This window comes from Trichechus manatus, unplaced genomic scaffold (genome assembly GCF_000243295.1).
Source record: "Trichechus manatus latirostris isolate Lorelei unplaced genomic scaffold, TriManLat1.0 scaffold00284, whole genome shotgun sequence".
Classification (NCBI taxonomy): domain Eukaryota; kingdom Metazoa; phylum Chordata; class Mammalia; order Sirenia; family Trichechidae; genus Trichechus; species Trichechus manatus.
In genome coordinates, this window is record NW_004444220.1 from 992,151 (window position 1) to 1,015,810 (window position 23,660).

The 23,660-nt window shown below is 38.2% G+C and overlaps 1 protein-coding gene across 5 annotated transcripts in view; it reads right to left on the bottom strand.

Annotated features, from left to right (window-relative positions):
* Nucleotides 1-7,234: 7,234 nt before the first annotated feature.
* Nucleotides 7,235-23,660, bottom strand: part of RRAGB (Ras related GTP binding B) — a 58,011-nt gene continuing 41,585 nt past the window's right edge. For 3 of the 5 annotated variants that reach the window (XM_004390123.1, XM_004390122.1, XM_023725078.1), the window contains 5 exons: nt 19,835-19,930; nt 17,381-17,503; nt 13,128-13,219; nt 8,583-8,698; nt 7,235-7,772 (listed from right to left, as the gene is read on the bottom strand). In XM_004390123.1, coding sequence (XP_004390180.1) covers nt 7,675-7,772; nt 8,583-8,698; nt 13,128-13,219; nt 17,381-17,503; nt 19,835-19,930 — 525 coding nt within the window. In that variant the 3' untranslated portion in view covers nt 7,235-7,674. Of the gene's footprint in view, nt 7,773-8,582; nt 8,699-9,372; nt 12,502-13,127; nt 13,220-17,380; nt 17,504-19,834; nt 19,931-23,660 lie in introns of those variants that run through there. The other 2 variants (XM_023725079.1, XM_023725077.1) reach the window with 2 other exon arrangements.

The following is a 23,660-nucleotide window of genomic DNA, read 5'->3' on the forward strand; positions in this document are numbered from 1 at the left end:
TATGGTCAGAAAAGATGCTTTGTAATATTTCAATGCTTTGGATTCTGTTAAGGCTTGCTTTAAGGCCTAATATGTGGTCTATTCTGGAGAATGTTCCATGTGCGTTGGAAAAGAAAGTGTATTTTGCTGCTGTTGAGTGGAGTGTTCCATATAATGTATATGAGATCAAGTTGGTTGACTATAGCATTTAGATATTCTGTGTCTTTGTTGAGCTTCTTTCTAGATGTTCTGTCCATCACCAAAAGTGGTGTGTTGAAGTCTCCTACTACTATTGTGGAGCTATCTTTCATTTCAATGCTGTTAGAGTTTGTTGTATGTATTTTGGAGCCCTGTCGTTGGCTGCATAAATATTTATTATAGTTATGTCCTCCTGGTGTATTGATCCTTTAATCATTATATAGTGTCGTTCCTTGTCCTTTTTGGTGGATTTTCCTTTAAAGTCTATTTTATCAGAGATTAATATTGCCAGTCCTGCTCTTTTTTGAGTATTGTTTGCTTGGTATATTTTTTTCCATGCTTTGAGTTTTAGTTTGTTTCTGTCTTTAAGTCTAAGGTGTGTCTCTTGTAGGCAGCATATAGACGGATCGTGTTTTTTAATCCAATCTGCCACTCTCTGTCTCTTCATTGGTGCATTTAGTCCATTTACTTTCAGCGTAATTATTGATAGGTATGAGTTTAGTGCTGTCATTTTGATGGCTTTTTGGTGTTTTGTTGACAGTTTCTTTGTTCCACTTAATTTTTTGTGTTGAGTCATTTTTCATTATGTATTTTCTTTTCATCTGTTTCAATGTTGTTGATTTTGTATTTGCTCAGTCTTTATGTTTTTCTTGTTTTTTATTTTGTTGTGTAGGATTGTTAGTTTCCTTTGTGGTTACCTTAATAGTTACCCCTATTTTTCTAAGTTTAAACCAGTCTTTTATTTCTTTATATTGCCTTGACTTCCTCTGCATATGAAAAATCTACGTCTACTTTTTTTAGTCCCTCTATTTTTTTAATGTTATTATCTTTTACATATTGACATCTCTGTTTCCCTGTTTTCAGTGTTTTAGCTTTATTTTCGCGACTTCCCTATCTGGGTTGATATCTGGTTGCCCTGTCCTGTGTTCTAGTCTTGGGTTTTTATCTGATATCATTGGCTTTCTTACCAGAGGACTCCCTTTAGTATTTCTTGTACTTTTGGTTTGGTTTTTGAAAATTCCCTAAACTTCTGTTTATCTGGAAATGCCCTAATTTCACCATATGTGAGAGACAGTTTTGCTGGATATAGAATTCTCAGCTGGCAATTTTTTTTCCTTCAAGGCTTTATATATGTCATCCCACTGCCTTCTTTGGCATGGTTTCTGCAGAGTAATCAGAGCTTTGTCATATTTTTTCCCTGTTGTATGTGTCTTTTTGTTTTTCTTTAGCTGCTCTCAGGATTCTTTCTTACTGACTCTCCTTTGTAGAAGACTTTTTGTTTCTCTCTAGCCGCTCTTAAAATTATCTCTTTATCTTTGGTTTTGGCAAGTTTGATTAAGTCTTGGTGACTTTCTTTTGGGATCTAACTTATGTGGGGTTCAATGAGCATCTTGGATAGATATCTTTTCATCTTTCATGATATCAGGGAATTTTTCTGTCAACAAATCTTCAACAATTTTCTCTGTATTTTCTTTTATCTCCCCCATTCTTGTACTTCAATCACTTGTAAGTTATTCCTCTTAATAGAATCCCACATAATTCTTACGGTTTCTTCATTTTTTTTAATCGTTTTATCTGATTTTTCATCAAATAAGTTGGTGTCAATTGGTTTATCTGCAATCTCACTAATTCTGGCTTCCATTGCCTCAATTCTGCTCGTATGACTTTCTATTGAGTTGTCTAATTCTGAAATTTTATTGTTAATCTTCCAGATTTCTGATTGCTGTCTCTCTAAAGATTCTTGTAGCCTGTTAAATTTGTCATTATGCTCTTCTCTAATCTTTTTAATTTCTTCTATTGCATGTTCTGCGTTTTGTCTAATTTCCTTCCTGATGTCTTGAGCAGTTCTGCATACAAATCTTTTGCATTGTGCCTTTGGTAATTCCAAGAAATTTTCTTCCTCCGGAAAATTTCTAGATTCTTTATTTTAGGAGCTTGCTGAAGCCATCATGGTCTGCCTCTTTATGTGATTTGATACTGACTGTTGTCTCAGAGTCATCAGTAAGTTATTATATTTATTTTTGTTTGCTTTCTGTGTCCTAGCTTATTGGTTTTTTTGTTTTGTTTTCTTTTGATATGCCCAAATAGGCTGCTTGTATGAGCTAGACTGATCTCCAGTGCCCTTGAAGCTCCAACGTCCTGCCACCAGGTGGTCAGCCTTGCTACTAAGTATGTGAGCCCAGGAGTCTGCCCACTCCTCCTGTATAGGTTCAGCTCAGGTGTCCAGGTAGTCAGCCACCAAGTGTGTGGTGCAGGCTCTCACCTACAGTCCTAGACAGGCATGGGTGATTGGTGTAAGCACAGGCATCTGGCTGCAGCAGGGGGACACATGCTGAGCAAGGCAGGGCCTGACGGCCACCCCTGAGTGTCCAGGATGAAAGCGTGTTCCTGTTCCCTAAATCCTGTAGGTAGGAGGGTTTTGCAGCTGGACTGTGAGCACCCAATGCTGTTGGCTGTAAGCACTGTGAGGCACCACTTATTCTTAGGCCCCTATTGCAGGTGGCTAGGTGGTGTGGGTGGAGCCACCAGTCCTCAGGCCCCTGATGTGGGTAGGTGAAGACCCTGCTTAATAGGCAGAGCAGTGTCAAATATCACGAACCTGCCACTTCACAGCTGAAACAGTTGAAGTTAGACTTCAGGTATATACCTGTTGTACTGCTGTAATGAGGGCCTACACTGTTGAAATGGACCCACACAAGTCTATGCAGGGGAAAAGGCACTCAAAATCCATGGATCCCTTATGCCTATGCCTTGGCAAAGGAGCTGTGCCTACTCTGAGTTCTTGGCTTAGGGGAACCGGCAGTTTATTTTTTTCCCTACTTGTTAATTTGTTCACTCTCCAAGGCCAGGAGAATGGCTCAGGGTGCGTGCCCAGCCCTACTTCTGGCCCAGGGGACTTGACAATTCTTGAAGCTGGTCCAGGACCCAGTGCAGAGAAGGGAGCAGGGAGGTAAATGGGAGAGGTTTTTCCCAAAGTTGGGTGTTTTTGATCTGCACAGTAGGCCAGATGCAAATAGTTATCTTTCACTGATCAAGGGCTGCTTCTCACTGGTTCTGGATGGCCGAGTAGACTGTGCCACTGGGTCTCTCCCAGAATGGAAAACACCTCCTAAGTGCTGCGGCTTGCCTGCATCACTGCTCACCCCTGAGCTGATTCAGGCTGAAGGCTCTGGCTCCTGCTGGGTCAGGTCTGTCAACTCCTCACTGCTTCTGAACCATCTCTGCCTCCCTCTGCCACTCAGTCTAATTCCTCAACTTTGCCTTTGATGTTCAGGACTCCTAGATTGTCATATATAATCGATTCACTTGTTTTTTTAGATCTTTGTTGTAAGAGAGTCCACCAGAAGTGTCTGACTACTCTGCCATCTTGGCCCCGCCTCCTCCATATGGTTTTTAATGGCTAATTTTTCAGTTTTTCCAGGCCTTTCTTCCAAGGTGCTTCTGGGTGTAGTTGAACCTCCAACCTTCTGGTTAGCAGGCAAAAGCATTAACCGTTTGTACCACTCAGGAACTCCATTAATGTCCTTACAATGGTTTAAAGGGCCCTAAACAATCTCCTCTTCCCTCACCCTCAACATTACCTGCCTTCATCTCGTATTCCTTTTACCACTCTTGGCTCCAGTCCAGCCACACTGACTTTGCTGCTGTTCCTTTAATGTTTCAAGAACCCTCCCACCTCAGGGACTTCATACTTCCTATTTCCTTTGGAATGCTTTTCCCCCAGATACACAAGACTCACTTCTTTTTATTCAGGTCTTTGTTCAAATGTCACCCCATCATAGAGACTACTTCTGACCTCTCTAACTAAAGAAATCCCTGTATTAGTCTCCTATTGCTGCTGTAACAAATTACCACAAACTTAGTGGTTTAAAACAACACAAGTTTATTTTATAGTTCTGGAGGTCAAAAGTCTGACATGGGTTCCACTGGGCTCAAATCAAGGGATTTGCAGGGCTGTTTCTTTCTAGAGGGGCTGTAGGGGATAATCCATTTCCTTGCCTTATCCAACCTTCTAGTGGCTGCCCACATTCCTTGGCTTATGGCCCCCTTTCTCCATCATCAAAGCTGGCAACAGTGAATTGAGTTTTTCTTACATCAAATCACTTTGACACTGACTCTCCTGCCTCCTTCGTCCATTGGGCTAACTGAATAATCCAGGATAATCTCTTTAAATCAATGTATTAGCAACCTTAATTCCCCCTTGCCATTCAACGTAACACATTCACTGGTTCTGGGGATTAGGATGTAGACATCTCTGGCGGGGCCTTATTCTGTCTACCACAACCACTCTCCCATCACTGTGTTAATTTTCATTGCACTCATCTCTCCTCATATAGTTATGTATCTATTTAATTGGTTGGAATCCTTGGTGGTGTAGTTGTTAAGAGCCTGGGGTACTTCAAACTCTCCCTGAATAGGCCCTTAAATTCAAGAAGGCCATATAACTCAAGGTTTTAAGTGCACAAGCTCTAGAGTTACACTACCTGAATTCAAATCCCAGCTTCACTACTACTGCATAACTATGGGCATGTTTCTTATCCTCTTTGGGCCAAATTTCCCTATCTGAAAAATGGGGATAGTGATAGTACTTACCTCATGGGGTTGCTGTGAAGGTTAAATGAAATGATCTTTATAAAGCACTTAAAACCTGACACTCAACTAAAGGTAGCATTGTTTTCATTGGGCAACCCACCTCCCCTAATTTTTCATGATATCCTGTTGAGTTAGCAAATAAAGCTGGCTGAAACCAGAAAAAGCTAGGTCACTACACAAATCATTACCAACACTCTTCTCATGCTAGCAATGGCTTCCATTTTGCAACACGTTACTTACGAAACAGAAGCTTCCCAGTCACTGCTTTTGTCTCAAATAGTGCTTCTCAGACTTTTAGACTACTTTGAGGATCAGTGCTCTAAAACATATATAGCTTAGTTGGTATAATGCCTTCAACTTATTCTTGCTAACCTGCTGAACATACATTTTCCCACTCCTGCTCCCACATCTACATTTTCTCTTCTTTTCCTTATAGCAGTGGTTCTCAAGTGTGGCTCCTGGACCAGCCGGATCAGCATCAGCATCACCTAGGAACATGTTAAAAATACAAATTCATGGGCCCCACTCAAGACCTACTGAATCTGTGGGGTGAGGGGCAACAATCTGTTTTGTTGTTGTTGTTTTAATCTGTGTTTTAACAAGCCCTCTCCAGGTGGTTCCGATGCAAGCTGAAGTTTGAGAACTATTACTTCTAACAACTGTTTGAGAACTGCTTTGTTCAGGTTCGAATCCCTGCTGAGAATCTGCATTTCTAAAATATTCCCAGGTGATGCTAATGCTGCTGGTCAGGGACCAATTCTGAAAACCACTAGTAGAGCAGTGGGTCTCAAAAATTTTTATACATAAGAATCACCTGGGGATCGTGTTAAACTGTAGATTCTGATTCAGTATATCTGGGGTGGAAATGCAAATTTTCAGCAGGGGTTCAAACTGGACGGAACAGGATCAAAGCCCTGGCCTATCCTACTGACATAGTCAACAAGGCCTATAAAAAGCATTACTTCATTGTGTGACTAATCCATTAATTTTCACATCTCTGATTTTGATTCCTTCTCTCCACCTGTTTCTGTGTGCATGTCTTCACATATATAACTGTCTACCTGTGTTTACTTCAGTTTCTAAGTGGCTCCATATGTGGACACATATCTCAAAAAAAATTTTTTTTTGTCACCAGAGAAGATTGCCTGGTCATCATCATAAGAAGAATTAAGTTAAATCATAACCTTATTTTTCTAACCTTTCACACATTCTGTAAGTAGTTCAAGTTATAACTAAAATCTTAGCGAGGGCTGAACCAAGGACAAACAGGGTGGGGGTATAACTTTATGGTTTTTCCACACTCATCTAATTTAATGTTTATATCTATATCTAGATATTCACTATTTTTCCCTAAGAAAATCATAGTGCTACCAGGGCTCCCTTTTAACTTTGAAGTAGTCCCTTCTAAATGCTATCCCAGACACAGATAATGAGAACGTGCCAAATCATGACTCATATTGCATTAGTCACAGAGAACACACACTTGTTCATTAGTTCTTTTCATTTTCCTAGATGCTGATAGGATAAAAAATCTGCAACATCTACTTAAAAACTCTCCTTCTACAGAAGATTAATACAGCTATTAATGAAATTAGCCCCATGAGGTTCTGTTAAGACTTTAGATTTTTAATCTACGTACCTTGGGCTACCTAAAAATCATGTTCTTTGCTGTTCAATGAAAACTCTATTTATACCTCAACTGGGGATAATAAAATAAGATAGGGAAAGGTGAGGGACTGGTGGTTTGGATGAAGTTTCTTTATGACATTGAGACAAGCAAAATTAGATGGGTCACTATGAGTTGGAATCAACTTGACAACAGTGGGTTTTTTTTTTTTTTTTTTTTTTTTTTACTGTGCTGTAGATTTCTTAAATGTTTTTATGTTCTGTTATCCTGTGTATGGAAACTGGAAATGTTAAGGCTTTGAGTAATTCTAGTTAGTGGTGTCAAGCTCCATTTCTTCCAGTTGTTAATGCTTCAACTTTTCCTTAGGGGATGAAGTCAAACACATATACCAGGTTTAAAAACGTTTAATACTGCTTGACTAGCATGATAAAGGTGTTATGGAATATATAAAATTAACCAATCACTCCTGGACCTCAAAGAAAGAAGACTTTATTTTCATAAAATCCTATTTTCCCTCAACTTTTTATTCATTCCTTCTCCAGCTGAAACTGAAACAGACTTTCAACACACTTCAGGCCTCAATTACTACTAGAGCCTCCCTGACTGCCATCACTCAGCCCAGATAGTCTAGCTTTTCTTTCAAAATTGCTTTCACAAAATTTCCCTGCTCAAAACCCTACCATAGTTTCTTATTTCCTATCACATTACATCTAAATTCAATTTTATTTTGTACTATTTCCCAACCAGCAGGTCTCTTTTACCTTCAATAACTGTGAAATTCGTTTGCTTTTTTGTACGGCAAAGTTGAAATAAGGAAAAGAAAAGCAGACACTGAAATCCCTAACAGCAAAAGTTTATTTGCAATTGAAGATAAGGAATATTTTTAATGCATGCTGAAAAAAACATCAATGTTCCAAACTTACAGGTTACTATCTGATAAGGAATACAAGACAATTTTGGGAAAGGCTTTGGTATACCTAACTATTGGAACCAGATTATCAAAACACACTATTATTAGAACCTTGCTATCAAAACACTTATATATCACCTGCTTTTATGTTATACCAACTCCATGGACAGCTCACCTTCTAACTTCTCACTGGCTATTTGAGTAAGTATCATCAAGGTTACATGTTAAGACTGGGTCATGGAGAAGAAATACAGAAATAGCAAGCATCACATTTCAGAGCCTAAATATACGAATACAACATTAACATCAATTAAAGAAGAAACAGTATTTCAACTTTTTTTTTTCCTGAAAAAACATTTGGCAATGTTTAGCGCATAAGAAGACACTGCTTTGGTCCATCCACTCTTTCCAGCTTTTCAAAGTGTTTCCTGGCATTTCGGATGTTGATCAGAGTAGCTGCAGAAGCTGAGGGTAGGGGTGGGAAAGACACCCAACAGAATAAGTATGGGTAGCCAAAGGAATGTCTGAATAGTAAAAACAAATAAACAAAAGAGAGCCAAATCCCTGAACATATGTCACAGAGAACATACAGGAATAGGAGGTCCCTAGTTAACAAGGTTTAACTTTTCTGAATAAATAGATTTGCTTATAAGTTTTGACTAAACACAAAATTTCCAAAATAAAGTGGGACATATTGTTTTGGTTTGGGGCAAATAGTACAAAATCCATTATCTTATGTTGTATTTTAATATTAACCTAAGGTAGGAAAAGCCAGTGGATTAGAGATAATTTAAACTTCTGGGAACATCCTGGAAATGCTAAAACCTTTGTTTCAGTGGCTGTGATGAGCACGGCTGCTATGGTATGAAGGTACCAAATACCTCCCTTCCTACCCATAAAACAAATATGGGAGTACGGTACTTAGTAATATGCAACAACATATAAAATGGCCCAGCATTTAATAGTTCAGAGCTTAAATTTACTAATCTTTAAAAAATCTACACCTTATGGAGCATAAATCATGAATTCAGGCTCTCCTTTCTTTAAAATTGCTAGATTTAGTAACTTGCTTTTTGAAGTTCCAAGGAAGAAAAACATAATATCCTAGAGGCTAAAGATAATTCTTTTAAAGCTTCAAAATGTAAGTCTATTAAAAAAACCTATTTACCACAAGTACTAAAATAGGTTTTAAGTAACTAATAAGGTACTACCTGTAGAGCAATTAGTTTGAAGAATATGTGGATCTGAGCCTATGTCAGCTAAGTTTAAACTTACGAATGGAGGGATCAGACATCACGACCATCACATAAGTGTTGGATGTAAAGATGTCAATGAAAGCAGCAAAATTGGAGTTCCTGACTTCCATGCTCTGGAAAGAAGCAGCTAGCTTGCTATAGAAGACAGGAGAAAAGTAGTTAAAGAATGTAAAATAATAACAATAAAAGAAGTTCTTATGTTTTATGTTAAAATATTTTTATAGCATTGTACCTCAACTCACCACTTTATTGAGATGGTTAATTACTAACCCCACTTTGATTTCCAAGGAAACTTTAATACTGAATTGAAAATGCTTTGGAAAGTAACTGTGTCAGAAACTGGATTAGGACTTGATATTGACTGTGAAATGAAAGTGGGTGTAGACCTAGATCAATGTTAAAAATCATGTTATAAAAGATTTCTCCAATATATAAGAAGCTTCTTAAGTTGAATTTTTCCTATCGAGGTTAATACCTATATGCTTTCAATGTTATATTTAAATTTAAGAAGTGATCCTGTCTATTTGAAAACAAACAAGAAAATTATATTTGCTTGTCATTTGCTATTACTTCTTAAAAATGTTAGCACAGAATAGAAAATGACAAGAAATACAACTTTCTTGTTACTATATTTTATTTTTTGTCACATATTTGCCTGTCATTTGCTATTTCTTTTAAAAATGTTAGCACAAAATCAAAAGACTTGTAAATTAAAAATACATTTACACTGTCTTTTTTATTTACTTACGTGTAGTATAGGGTCACTATGAGTTGGAATCAACTCCATGGCAACCGGTTTGTTTTTTTTTTGGTTTGTAGTTACCATTACATACTCTTTATTTATTCATATGGATTCAAGTTACTGTCTAGTGTCCTTTTATATGTACCTGAAAGACTCCTTTTAGTATTTCTAAATGCTAGCAGGTCTTCTAGCAAAGAATTCACTCAGTTTTGCTTTGCCCCAACTGTTATCACTGCCTCAGGCAGTTTAAATGTTAAACAATTGCTGCTGATTGTTTTCAACAAATGCCTGGGGTGGGGGAACTGTTCACAGTGAATGAACAGTCAAATAAAGACAATCCCTCCAAGTGGAGTTTCCAGAGAATTGCCAAATATGTCAGATAATGACACTTCTCTGGGATGGGACTTTTGGGGAGCTCAAACCCCATTCTGCACCCTCCAGTGGGTGCTAGGATGCTAATTTTCACGGTGACCATGATTGTGAGATTCTTGGTTTTCAAGGCTACTGCAGAGCTAGGAAGAAAGGGATGGAAATAGAGAAAGTTAAAATACCACAAAGTTCACTGTTCTTACCAAAATTCAGCTGTATTTCTTGAATAAACCTCCTCAGATTGTTGAAAACCTTTGATTAATTTCAAGAGTTCTAAAAAATTTGATTTTGACAACTTTTGCCAGTGTTTCTCTTTGCTTTTATGGAGGAGCACATTTTTCAAGGTCTTTATCAGCCATTCCCACCAACACCACCTGACATCTCTTTTGATCTTACAACAACCTTATATAGACACAGATAGGCCATAATTACTATTATTATTATTCCTGTTCTTTTATAGATGAATAAACTAGGTGTGTTAATTTTTTATCGCTTCCATAAAAAATTACCACAAACTTTGTGGTTTAACAGGAGAAAGATGTAGCAGTCTGCTCCTGTAAAGATTACAGCTTTGGAAACCCAACGGGACAGTTTTACTCTGTCCTATACAGTCCCTATGAGTTGGAATCAACTCAACAGCAAGGGCTTTTTAGGTTTTGTAGTGGTTTAAACAACACAAATTTATTATCTTATAGTTCTATAGGTCAGAAGGCTGACATGGGTTTCTTCAGGCTATATCAAGATGTTGGCAGGGCTGCCTTCCTTTCTGGAGTCTCTAGGAAAGAATCCATTTCCTTGATCATTTAGATTGTTGGCAGAATTCACTTTCTTATGCTTGCAGAATGAAGTTCCTGGTGTCCTTGCTGGTTCTCTGCTGAGAGCTATTCCCAGCTTCTACAGGTCACCCACATTCTTTGGCTTGTGACCCCTTTTCTCCATCTTGAAAGTCAGCAATGGCAGGTCAAGTCCCTCTCACATTTAAATCTCCCCTGCCTCTTCTTCCATCCTTGAATGCTGTGACCTACTTTTCTGCCTTCCTCTTCTAGCCATGTGATTAGATTGTACCCACCCAGATAATCCAGATTAATTTCTCTATCTTAAAGTTTATAATCTTAATGCCACCTGCAAATTTCTTTTTGAATGTAACATAACATATCACAGGTTCCAGGGATTAGGGCGTGGACATTAGTCTACCTACCACACTAGAGTTCAGAGAACTTCTGTAGCAAAGTTAGCAAGTGGCGTAGCTGGAAATAAACTGCAGGTCTTCTGACTCCCTGTTCAGTGCTCATTTCACCACCTCACTGGTGTATGCTATTGAAATTAAGTTGCTATTAATCTGAACTAGATTGTTATGAAGACAATTAATTATGGTCTCCAGGGCAACCACTTAGAAATCGAACCAGCCAAACTGCCTCTATGACCCCCTTGGTGACATTCTGGCCAACCTGCTACTTCTGAGACTAGAATCACAGAATGTTATGACCTGAATGGTCTTCTGAGCCTTGACCCATCATTTCATAGGTGAGGAAGATAAGTCCCAGGGAGTTAAGATCCCACTCTCAGTTCCCAGAAAACCCAGAACCACAACTGAGCCTCTCCTGACTTCCAGCTCATATGATTTTGCCATTATAATTTTTTTTCAGTTAAATATATATCCTCACAAGGTACATCATCTACTTAAATGAGCCTCATAATACTCGTCAACTATTAATAGCTATATAAAACATGGCCCACAAAACTGGTATTATCCCTGTACAATGTCTTTCTAACTTCTCATAGATTTAATACGACAAACTGTTTCTGGTAACTACTCTAAGCCTCCATATAAACACAGATTTTTATATAGATCCTAGCCCACAAAAGAATCAAAGAAGAAAAACTATGTATGTTCGTTTTTTCTGTGTGCTGACTGATATTTATTAAATCTTATCCAGAACAGGGTTTCCCTTTGATTCCTAAAAATGATATCTCAAATTATTTATAACCAGCTAGAGAGAGAGAGAGACTGTTCATAGCTTTCCTCCACACCCTACCCAAAGTCAATTCTAGAGATTCTGTAGGCTCTGATGATGGAGAGTGGGGAGGGCCACTTAACTGAGGCTACTCAGTTTACATCTGTCCTGGCCAGAGGATGTTAGAGCTACATTACAGTCCAATCTCAATAACCTGCAAATACAGAACAGAGGTACATGGAATCCAACTGCCATTTCTACTGGACTTCAAATTTATATGATTGTTCACACCATATTAACCTTGATGTCGTTATGCTATAGGCCACTAATAAAATCTGTATTTACAGAGCAGGTTGACACTGGTGGCAGCCTAATCTCCCATACCTAACCTGTTCAGCCCCAGCCCTGCCCACGCCACCCCTGTCTGTCCCTCAGATATCAGCTGGGGCTCATTTATAATTAGTTATCTTCTGTCTCATTACTTGTCAATCCCCTAGCTTATACCCTATAAAAACTGGTCAGACTTTTTACATTCCGCTTACATCCCAGAAGATTTCTCTGATATCAGAATCCACAAACTTGAGGCCCAATGCCTTTCCTATAAGCCACCTCAAAATTTCTCTGTATCTTTGCTCAGTCTCCCCCTTTTTAAAAATCTTCTTCCTGTTTAAGGCTAACCTTTCCACATGTAGACTCACTTCATTCTATTCCATTTCTCTTTTCCACTGATTGTTCTTTTTCTATTAATCTTTGCCTTGCCTCTGGCCTCTTTCCTTTTGCCCTCAAACCTGTTCAATTCTTCCCGATCAAAAAATAAATAAATGAATGAAATACTCCCCTCTCTCCTGTCTTCTATTAGCAAGTTTCTCAAACTGAAAAAAAGTTAGCAAAAACACGCCAGAAAGTCTCAAAGTATGCTAACGCATAAAGGGAGTAAATGTATACTTATTGTCTGGGAATCAAATTTTACCATGATAAGAATTTTTATTATTAAATCTTTACAAAATTATGATGGTCAGTCATTTCTTCTTCCTGTATTTATAATGCTAAGGTTTAAATTTTATTTAACCAAAGCTGAGACAATATAATTAGACTTTTTTCTATACTCTCTATTCTGTACTACAGATCCTGCCGTCTATTTCTGAAAAACTATTTTAATTACTGTGGTTTTATATTAAATTTTGTTATTTGGTAAAGACAAATTCTCCTTTTCAAAACTGTTTGAATACTCTGTTTCTTTCTCTCCAAACAGTATCAAAAATCTCAAAAGGTTACTCTGCTTGGATGTTGTTTAAACACTTCTTCTGTATCAGTTGATTTTGCATTAAAGGGAAAGGACTTGTACCTCTGTAGATTGTAGGCTTCCTTAAGAGTTTAGTTTTCTTTTTGTTTGAAGGAACTATTCTGAATGTAGAAGTGCAGTCAACTACAGTTATTTGAACCCCTCAAAAACAATTTTTTCCAGAGATAAACAGATTACATTTATAAGATATCTTACCTGCAGCTCAACTTGAACTGCTTAATAATGTTGCTGATTTTCTCAAATCTGTGGGCATCGCGCTGTTCTTTACACTGATAGTGAGAAATCACCTAAGAAAAAGGATATCACTCTTTGAATCCATGCAATATAGTTAAATCACCCTCTACTCCTACTCATGAATCTCGCCGGATGGAATACACAGGAATTAAATTGACTACATCTGGGGAAAGAAACAATGAAGAAGCTCAATATCATTAGTCAGAACAAGTCCAGGGGCCAACAGCAGAACAGACCATCAATTGCTCCTATGTAAGTTCAAGTTGAAGCTGAAGAAAATTAAAACAAGTCAAAGTCCAAGGTCATTAGAAAGACAGGAAAGAAAGGACAAGAATGGATGTCAGAAGAGACACTGAAACTTGCTCTTGAACATACAGCAGCTAAAGCAAATGGAAGAAATGATGAAGTAAAAGAGCTGAACAGAAGATTTCAAAGGATGGCTGGAGAAGACAAAGTGAAGTAGTATAATGAATTGTGCAAAGACAAGCAGTTAGAAAACCAAAAGGGAAGAATACACTTTGTATTTCTCAAGCTGAAATAACTGAAGAAAAACCTCAAGCCTCGATTTACAATTTTGAAGGATTCTATGGGCAAAACATTGAATGACATAGGAAGCAACAAAAGAAGATAGAAGGGATACACAGAGTCATTGTACCAAAAAGAACTGGTCGATGTTCAACCATTTCAGGAGGTAGCATACGATCAAGAACTGATGGTACTGAAGGAAGAAGTTCAAGCTGCACTGAAGGCACTGGCAAATACAAGGCTCCAGGCATTGATGGAACACCAGCTGAGATGCTTCAACAAACAGATGCAACCCTGGAAGCACTCACTCGTCTATGCCAAGAAATCTGGAAGACAGCTACCTGGCCAACCAACTGGAAGAGATCCATATTCGTGCCCATTCCAAAGAAAGGTAATCTAACGCAAGGCAGAAATTGTTGAACAATATCATTAATATCACAGGAAAGCAAAATTTTGCTGAAGATAATTCAAAAACGATTGCAGCCATACATCAACAGGGAACTGCCAGAAATTCAAGCCAGATTCAGAAGAGGATGTGGAACAAGGGTTATCATTGCTGATGTCAGATGGAACTTGACTGAAAACAGAGAATACCAGAAAGATGTTACCTGTGTTTACTGATTATGCAAAGGCACCTGACTGTGTGGATCATAACAAATTATGGATAACATTGCAAAGAATGGGAATTCCAGAATACTTAACTGTGCTCATGAGGAACTGTACATAGACCAGCAGTCATTCAAACAGAACAAGGGGATACTGCGTGGTTTAAAATCAGAAAAGGTGTGTGCCAGGGTTGTATCCTTTCACCGTACTTATTCAATCTGTATGCTGAGCAAATAATCCAAGAAGCTGGACTACAGAAGAGCAATGTGGCATCAGGATTGGAGGACAACTCATTAAAAACCTGCAATACGCAGATGACAGAAACTTCCTTGCCTAAAGTGAAGAGGATTTGAAGCACTTACTGATGAAGATCAGAGACTACAGCCTTCAGTATGGATTATATCTCAACATAAAGAAAATGAAAATCCTCACAACTGGACCAATAAGCAACATCATGATAAACGGAGAAAATACTGAACTTGTAAAGGATTTCACTTTACTCGGATCTACAATCAATGCCTATGGAAGCAGCAGTCAAGAAATCAAACAATGTACTGCATTCAGTAAATCTGCTGCAAAAGACCTCTTCAAAATCTTAAAAAGCAAAAATGTCACTTTGATGACTAGGTGCGCCTGACCCAAGCCATGGTGTTCTCAATCATCTCATGTGCATGGGAAAGCTGCGCAACCTATAAGGAAGACCAAAGAAGAACTGACGCCTTTGAATTATGGGAATGGCGAAGAATACTGAATACACCATGGACTACTAGAAGAACAAACAAATCTGTCTTGAAAGAAGTACAGCCAGAATGCTCTCAGAAGCAAGGATGGTGAGACTTCATCTTACGTACTTTGAACATGTTATCCGGAGGGACCAGTCCCTGGAGAAGGACATCATACTTGGTAAAGTAGAGGGTCAGCAAAAAGAGGAAGAACCTCAATGAGATGGACTGACACAGTGGCTGCAGCAATGGGCTCAAACATAGCAACGATTGTAAGGATGACACTGGATGGAGCAATGTTTTGTTCTGTTATACACTGGGTCGCTGTGAGTTGGAACCAACTCAACAGCACCTAACAACACTCCTCCTCACAGAAGACACCTGTCAGTCTCTTTGTCGCCCTGATTTTTGGGGTAGACTTGGCACCTGGCTTACTATCTCTTCTCTTTTGTCCCATACCCTGCAAACATTTTTCGTGATTTCTACACCCATAAGAATGACACATTCAGTACTGCTTGAGTATAATTTATTATATCATTTAAGTAGTATGTATTTTGGTATATACTATTGTTCTTTCTTTCTTTAATCACTAAATGTTCATCTTATTTCAATATTTCACAAGATGTTCTTCGATAAAAAAAGTACAAATCAAAAAGGAAAAATAAATTATTCTTAGTTGTTCTTGAGGTTTAGTTAAGGTATTTAATTTTAATGAAAGTGATAACTAAGTAGCTTTCGGTTATTATCTTTAAAAAGCTGAACAAGGGGAACCCAACCCCTGAGGATTTACTATTGAACCTGTTCATAAACCTGTTCATGATGGACACCCATATCAGCTAAAAATAATTCCCCTAACACTTTCAGATTTTTATAAAATCACTCAAATATTACCTACAAATAGAATATACAGATGTAATGTTTCTAGTAGGAAGTGAAACTGAACCCTTAGCCAGAAGAAAATTATAAGTGAAATTCCCTGAAATGATATGAAACTTTCAAAACATAATTCCAATATCAATGACAGAAAAGGTATCCCTTGCTTGACTTCATCTCCCTCAGTGAAAATGGTTAGTCACACCTAAACTTGGTCTTCAAGAGAAACAAAAGCAACCTGTTCCTGTTAGAGAGGAATTAGCTTATATGAGGTTAACGTCTACGACTATGTGTGGTGGATGTGGCAGGGGAATACTGGCGAAGTAGGATTCTGTCATGCCATCTACAACAAGACAGACAGAATATTTTATTTGCTTGTTGCTACCCAAACCAGCAGGAAAAACAGACTCAGGGAAGCGTAATTCCAAGGGGGTGAACCCTGTCAAGGGGCTGAGGCAGAACGACATTCTAGTTAAGACTCCTTGTCTCAGCTGTGTCAGCTAGCAAGAATGATGGCTTGGATGGCAAAAGGAAGGGGAAAAAAAACTGCACTCTGGATTCTTTGCCCTTTGTTACTATACTAGTGAAAGGAACCAATGTTTAATAGTTTACCAAATATATGCCAAGCCTTGTGCTAGGCGCTTAATGTTACATTGTCCCATTTTAATCCACACACATAAAAAATCCTATGATATAAATACTATTATCCCCTTCTTACAGATGGAGAAACAAGCTCTGGGAGATTAATAAATGTGTCTAAAGTTACCAAGTATTGGTAGAGCTCAGATAGAAATTACTTACTGTGAGCTGCTCTTATTACATTTACTAAGCTAATTTGGCAATTACTTATAAAATGCTTTGTGACATTTCAAATTAGTTTCTATTACTGTTATTAAAAACTTTTATTTATAAATATAATATTAGCTTTTGTATTCCTCCCTCAGGACCATGCACACAGTAGGCTCTAATATAGTTGCTGAGTTCAATTTATAAGAAAAATAAAAATATCAATGTGCCTTTTTCCCCTTCCACTTCTCCTTCTGAACTGTTAACTATTGTCACTGAGTTGACCATTGTATCTCTTCCATGTTAAAAGTTTTCAACTCAGTTTTTTGCAGAAAGGGGTGGGATGAGTTTCCTCAAATGGAAAATGTCATAATGAGAGTCAATAGGAAACAGGAATCCTTCAACAAAAATGAACAATTATTAGCAGAAATAATCTAAACTCTATAATAAGGTATACCTGTAAAAATCTAATTTTTACTAACTACTAAAGAGCTACACATCAGTGTAAGCAATGTACTTCTTTCAAAGACACAATGTACTTCTTTCAGGTCACTTGTGAATACTATTTTATAAATAAGGCTGTGCATGCTAAAGTAATGACAAGAGGAATAAAGGTTCTACTTGAAAGTAGCAGCACACTGTTCTTCACTGCTGAATAGAAGGTACAGCGTGAAGCACATGTGCAGAGCAGACAGTTCTCACCAGAAAAGTAGCTCTCTCAAATAGAAGCACTTCATCGGCCTCGATAATTTCAGCAAAATTCCTTAGGTTCATTTCCAGCTGCTGAACATTGGGAATCAGCTGATAAACAATGCTGGACCAAGCCTAACAGAACAGAAGCACAGTGTAATGTTACTAATAGGTAGCCAGTCCTGGATCTTTGCAAATAAATACACTATAACATATGGACAGCAAAATATGGTGATAATCGAGTCCCAAAGAAATACTAAGAGCAAGTATGATGTAACACAAATTAAATCAGAAAATGAAGCTAATATTCGATTTTTATCCTTCAGCTGGATTTTTTTTTGAAGTTCAAACACTTTGTAAAATGCTGGAGAAACTTCTTTCCAATGAGTAATTTAATTCCATGAAGTTGCCATAGGAAAAAAGTTGAAAAATCTGATCTATTGTGCTAAAATGTTTCTAATCCAGCCATTCAACAAATACTTAAGTCTAATAGTGCAGAACACTCTAAATGATCAGAACCTAATAATGCTATATTTAACATACATCCAAGAATCAATTCTGTGAAAATACCAAAGCCATGTGGATAAATGCCCCTCCCCTAAATGGGAAAATATACCACTTAAAGAGAAATTAGTGGCAGTATCATTCCAAAAGTTTTATTGTCAGCTGTATAAATAATTGATGCAACTGAATTAAAAATGTTCCACCGTGTGTTTGCCTAAAAGTGACTTCATCCAGAGAAGTATGACTAATGTAAAGAGTTGAAATTAACCACACCCTCCCTCTATTCTCTTAAGGTTCTTTTACTCGTATTTCCATTATAACAGTTCCTTCAATCTCACTCCAATTTGTCTGGTTATGTGTATGCTGTTCTTCTCTCCCCTATTACGGGGCAGGAACCTGGTCTTAGTCATGTGTGTCTCCAACAGCATCAAGCAGATATGCAATGAGTGCTTGTTGAATAAAATTTAATATAAAAATTTTAAGTCAGATGTATGCAACATTGATGTAAGATATAGCAGTGTCATATCTGTGTTCCAATTAGTTTTATCACTTAGGCATGGGGTTCAGGTTCCAAGTTCCCAGGTCGGTGTTAATGTCACTGCTGAATTTACCTTGGAGAAGGCACCAAAGCTAACCACAGCAGAGACATTGTCACTCACAGCAGTGTTGTGATTAGCCAATTGTCTTTGGTCGTGTTATATATTGCCATCCTTCACACCGCAGTTGGTTCTTATCAGTGCGTCATGTCCATCCTTATTCACGGTTACCTGTTCTATGGGAATAAGGCTTTGAGAGAAATTCGGCCCATATCAATCTAGAAAAGTATTTCCTAGGCAGGTATCTCAAAATGATCTGTTATTAGAGTGAGGCTGGGTCAAGATAATATCGGGGAAAAAATGAATTAGATATTAAAAAATATCAACAGCTATTTCAATGTCCACTGGGGTTTTTCTCCTTGGCAATTCAAGTTTCTGTGCTTCTGTCTGTAGATACTTGTCAGATGCAGTTGATACTGAGGCTGTAGCTACCAGTGACAGAGAAGGATGCTTTCCTACCTAGGGTCAGACTTGTCAATGGATACCAGAAGCAGTTCGAAAGAAAGGTATGAACACAGGAGGAACCAAAAGGAGTCAGTGGGAGAAACGGAGGAAGCCAGAAAAGGAGCTTATGTGCCAATAGGGTAATTTCAGTTTCACGAATAACACAGCTACTGTTGTAACCTCTACAACTACTGAAAGCAGTGTGGTATCCATTCTAGAAATGATAACAATCCATCTGATTGAAAGAATACTGGTCTCCAATTTGGCATGAAAGTTGAAGCTACCATACTCTATGAATAACATGCCTCATTCTAAGACCTCATTCTCCAATCTCTCCTGGAAATATGTTTGTTTTATTGTCACCCTGCTCCAAACTTAGGTAAACAAAAAACAAAACACAAACCAAATCCTTTGCCGTCGATTTGATTCCAACTCATAGTTACCCTATAGTACAGAGTAGAACTGCCCCATAGAGTTTTCAAGGAGTGCCTGGTGAATTCGAACTGCCGACCTTTTGGTTAGCAGCCATAGCACTTAACCACTACTTAGACTAGCTTATATTCTGCAGAAGTACCTGAATACTAGACATAGCTCCAATCACACTGAGACTAAAACAGGTCAAAAAGGATGATGGCCAATAAGAGACACCTTTGCTGTCACAAAGATCAGTATAAAATTAATCACAGCCAAACTGGCTAATTCAGTGTGATTTGGTGGCTCCGTCTACCCAATCTAAGATAAAAACAAAATTCTTAATGTTAAGTTTGATAGTCCTCAAACAATTTATTGTGGACTATTTCTCTCTTGGTTCAACAAATCTAGATGGCTATGAAGCTGTTTAAAATCTTTTAAGTTTTGTTAATACCCTTCTAGCTTTTTATTAACACTCTTAAAATGAGGGAACTCAGGAAAACATACACACCTTATAGAGAGTTTCATCCCAGATAGATGTTCGGAAACAAGAACATTCCAGTGGACGAGACAAACGCCTGAGATCTTCTTCTCGTTCTTTAAAGATCTGAATTAAAAAGTCCAACACATACTGATCAGCATATAACAGTTCTCCTCTTTACTTGTAAAATCAAAGACATACTTATTTCAGCATATTTTAAGTGGGATCCTTTGTTCCTTCTTAAGAGAAATTCTGAGTATGCACATTATTTCATAGAGTAGGATGGCAGAAATCATTTCATGTCAAGTTTAAAACTGCAGCAGTCTAGCTACTAGAATTCTGCAGGGTTAAGCTGCTTGTGCTGAATACTCACTGAGAAGCACTATGTTGGAAAATAAAATTTACCATATAGAGGAATTCTGATAAAATATATTTTATACCCTAAACTACCAAATCTGGGTAATTTTTTCCCTTTGTATGCCTTTTTTTATTGTTGTAAAAATATATATATATATATAACATAACATTTGCCAAGTCAACATTTTTTTCACATGTACAATTCAGTGCCATCAGTTATATCAACCATGTGTGCAACCATCATCAATATCTATTGCCAAATCTTCCATCATAAATCTGGGTCATTTTAAGGTAGCTATACTCATACCAGAGCCCTGGTGGCAAAGTGGTTAAGAGCTCATCTGCTAACCAAAAGGCTGCCAATTTGAATCCACCAGCCCGCTTCTTGGAAACCCTATGGGGCAGTTCTATTCTGTCCTATAGGGTCACTATGAGTCGGAATCAATTTGATGGCAACAGGTTTATACTCATACCAAGATTCTGTAAATCAAAATACTTTAACCCTTGTATATATCTTTCTCTCTTACATCCATATATATACACTCTTATTATTTATGTATGTATTGTATTTAACTAGATATATACATATAACACACACACCCACATGTATCTATCCATCTTGGATATGTATCTATCTATATAATGCCCACATACATATGGAGAAATATCTACTTATACAAATATGCACAGATATTTTTCTATGTGTGTGTGTTTGTGGTGTGTCTGTGCATGCATACATACAAACACACACATATAGGAAAACATTTATCTTGTTTGAAACTGATTATTTAGAAAAGCACTCTAGTCATGTTTACTTCAAAACTTCCAAGTCTGAATCTTTAATGAAATAGAGTATACTTTTCTTATTTAAGCTTAAAATTCCACAAAGAATATTAATATATCTTTTGGGATATTTATATTTGCATTTGGAAAACAGCAAGATGATCACTCAAAATTAGAAGTGATTAAAAAACTCATAAGGAGATCATTTGTTGGAGTGTTCTACATTTTTTTATTGTGATTTTGACCAGGGAATAAAGTAATTTTTTAAGAAAACAAAACAGAACATATCAACAACAACAGAGCCCCCAAAAACTCAAGACCCAAGCTACATACAGCATTTTCTGCTGAATTAAAATAAGAATTAACAGAGAGACAAAGAAAGACACTAGATACTTAAAAGTAATATTTTTGAGTAAATGTAGAACCCTGTCAAATGGATTTTGAAAGCCTGTAAGCTAACATTATGAAGAATGGGAATTCCAGGACACTTAATTGTGCTCATGTGGAACCTATACATGGATCAAGAGGCAGTCCTTCAAACAGAGCAAGAGGATACTGCATGGTTAAAGGTGGAAAATGTGTGTGGCATTGTTGTATCCTTTCACCTTAGTTACTGAATCTGTATCCTGAGCAAATAATCTGAGAAGCAGGACTATATGAAAAATAACACACAGTCAGGATTGGAAGAAGACTCATAAACAACCTGCAATATATAGATAACACTACCTTGTTCGTTGAAAATGAAGACTACTTGAAGCACTTACTAATGAAGGTAAAATCCAGTATGGATTACATCTGAACATTAAAAAAATCCTCACAACTGGGCCAATAAAAAACATCATGATAAATAGAGAAGAAACTGAAGTTATCAAGGATTTCTTTTACTTGGAACAACAATCAGTGCCCATGGAAGCAGCAGTCAAGAAATCAAATAATATAGGAGGCAGAGCCAAGATGGCGGCGTAGTCAGACGCCTCTGGTGGACCCTCTTACAACAAAGACCTAAAAAAACAAGTGAATTGATTATATATGACTATCAAGGAGCCCTGAACATCAAAGGCAAAGTTGAGGAACCGGACTGAGTGGCAGGGGGAGGGAAAGACAGTTCGGAAGCAGCGAGGAGTTGCCAGACCTGACCTGGAGAGAGCCAGAGCCCTTCAGGCCTGATCAGCTCAGGGGTGAGCGGTGAGGCAAGCAAGCAGCAATGCTTCAGAGGCGTATTCTGTACCACAAAAGACCCAGCAGCAGAGAGTCTACTCAGCCACCCAGAACCAGTGAGAGGCAGCCCTCGATCAGTGAAAGATAAGTAGTTGCGTTCGGCCCACTGTGCGGATCAAAAACACCTGCTTAGAGAAAAACCTCTCTCCCATTTACCTTCCTGCTCCCTGCTCTGCACTGGTTCCCGGACTGGCTTCAGCAATTGCTGAGTCCCCTGGGACAGAAGTAGGATCCCTCACACACCCTGAGCCATTCTCATGGCCTGGGAGAGTGAACAAATTAACAAATGGGAAAAAATAAACTGCCGGCTCCCTTAATCCAGGAACTCAGGGTAGGCACAGCTCCTTTGTCTAGGCACAGGCATAAGGGATCCATGGACTTTGAGTGTCTTTTCCCTTGCATAGACTTGTGTGGGCCCATTTCAACAGTGTAGGCCCTCATTACCACAGTACAACAGGGTATACACCAGAAGTTTAACTTCAACTGTTTCAGCCGTGAAGTGGCAGGTTTGTGACATTTGACACTGCTCTACCCATTAAGCAGGGTCTTAACCTACCCACATCAGCGGCCTGAGGTCTGGTGGCTCCACCTATGCCATCTAGCCACCTGCGATGGGGCCCAAGAATAAGAGGTCCCCCCCCGGGTCCTTACAGCCAACAGCATTGGATGCCATTAGTCGAGCTGCAAAACCCACCCACATATGCGCTCTAGGGAACAGGGACACGCCTTCCTCCTGACACTCGAGGGTGGCCGTCAGCCCTCTGCCTTGCTCAGAGTGTGTCCCCTGCTGCAGCCAGATGCCTGTGCCTATACCAATCACCCATACCTGTCTAGGACTGTAGGTGAGACCCTGCACCACACGCTTGGTGGCTATCTACCTGGGTACCTGAGATGAACCTATACAGGAAGAGTGGGCGGACTCATGAGCTCACATACCTAGTAACAGATCTAACCACCTGGTACCAGGACATTAGAGCTTCAAACCTGCCAATAATCAAACTAGCTCACATGAGCAGCTTACTTGGGTATATCAAAACAAAACAAGAAGTTAGGACACAGTAAGCGAACATAAAATAAATAAATAACTTAATTGATGGCTCGGAGACAACAATCAATATCAAATCACATAAAGAGGCACTCCATGATGGCTTCAGCAAGCTCCCAAAATAAAGAATCTAGAAATTTGCCAGAGGAGGAAAATTTCTTGGAATTACCAGAGGCAGAATACAAAAGATTAACATACAGAACTCTACAAGAGATTAGGAAGGAAATTAAGCAAAATGAAAATACACAACAGAGGTAATTAAAAAGATTAGAGAAGAACATAATGACAAATTTAAAAGGTTTCAAGAATCCATAAAGAGACAGCAATCAGAAATCCTGAAGATTAACAATAAAATGTCAGAATTAGACAATTCAATAGAAAGTCATAGGAGCAGATTTGAGGCAATGGAAGTCAGAATTAGTGAGATTGAAGATAAAGCACTTGACACCAACT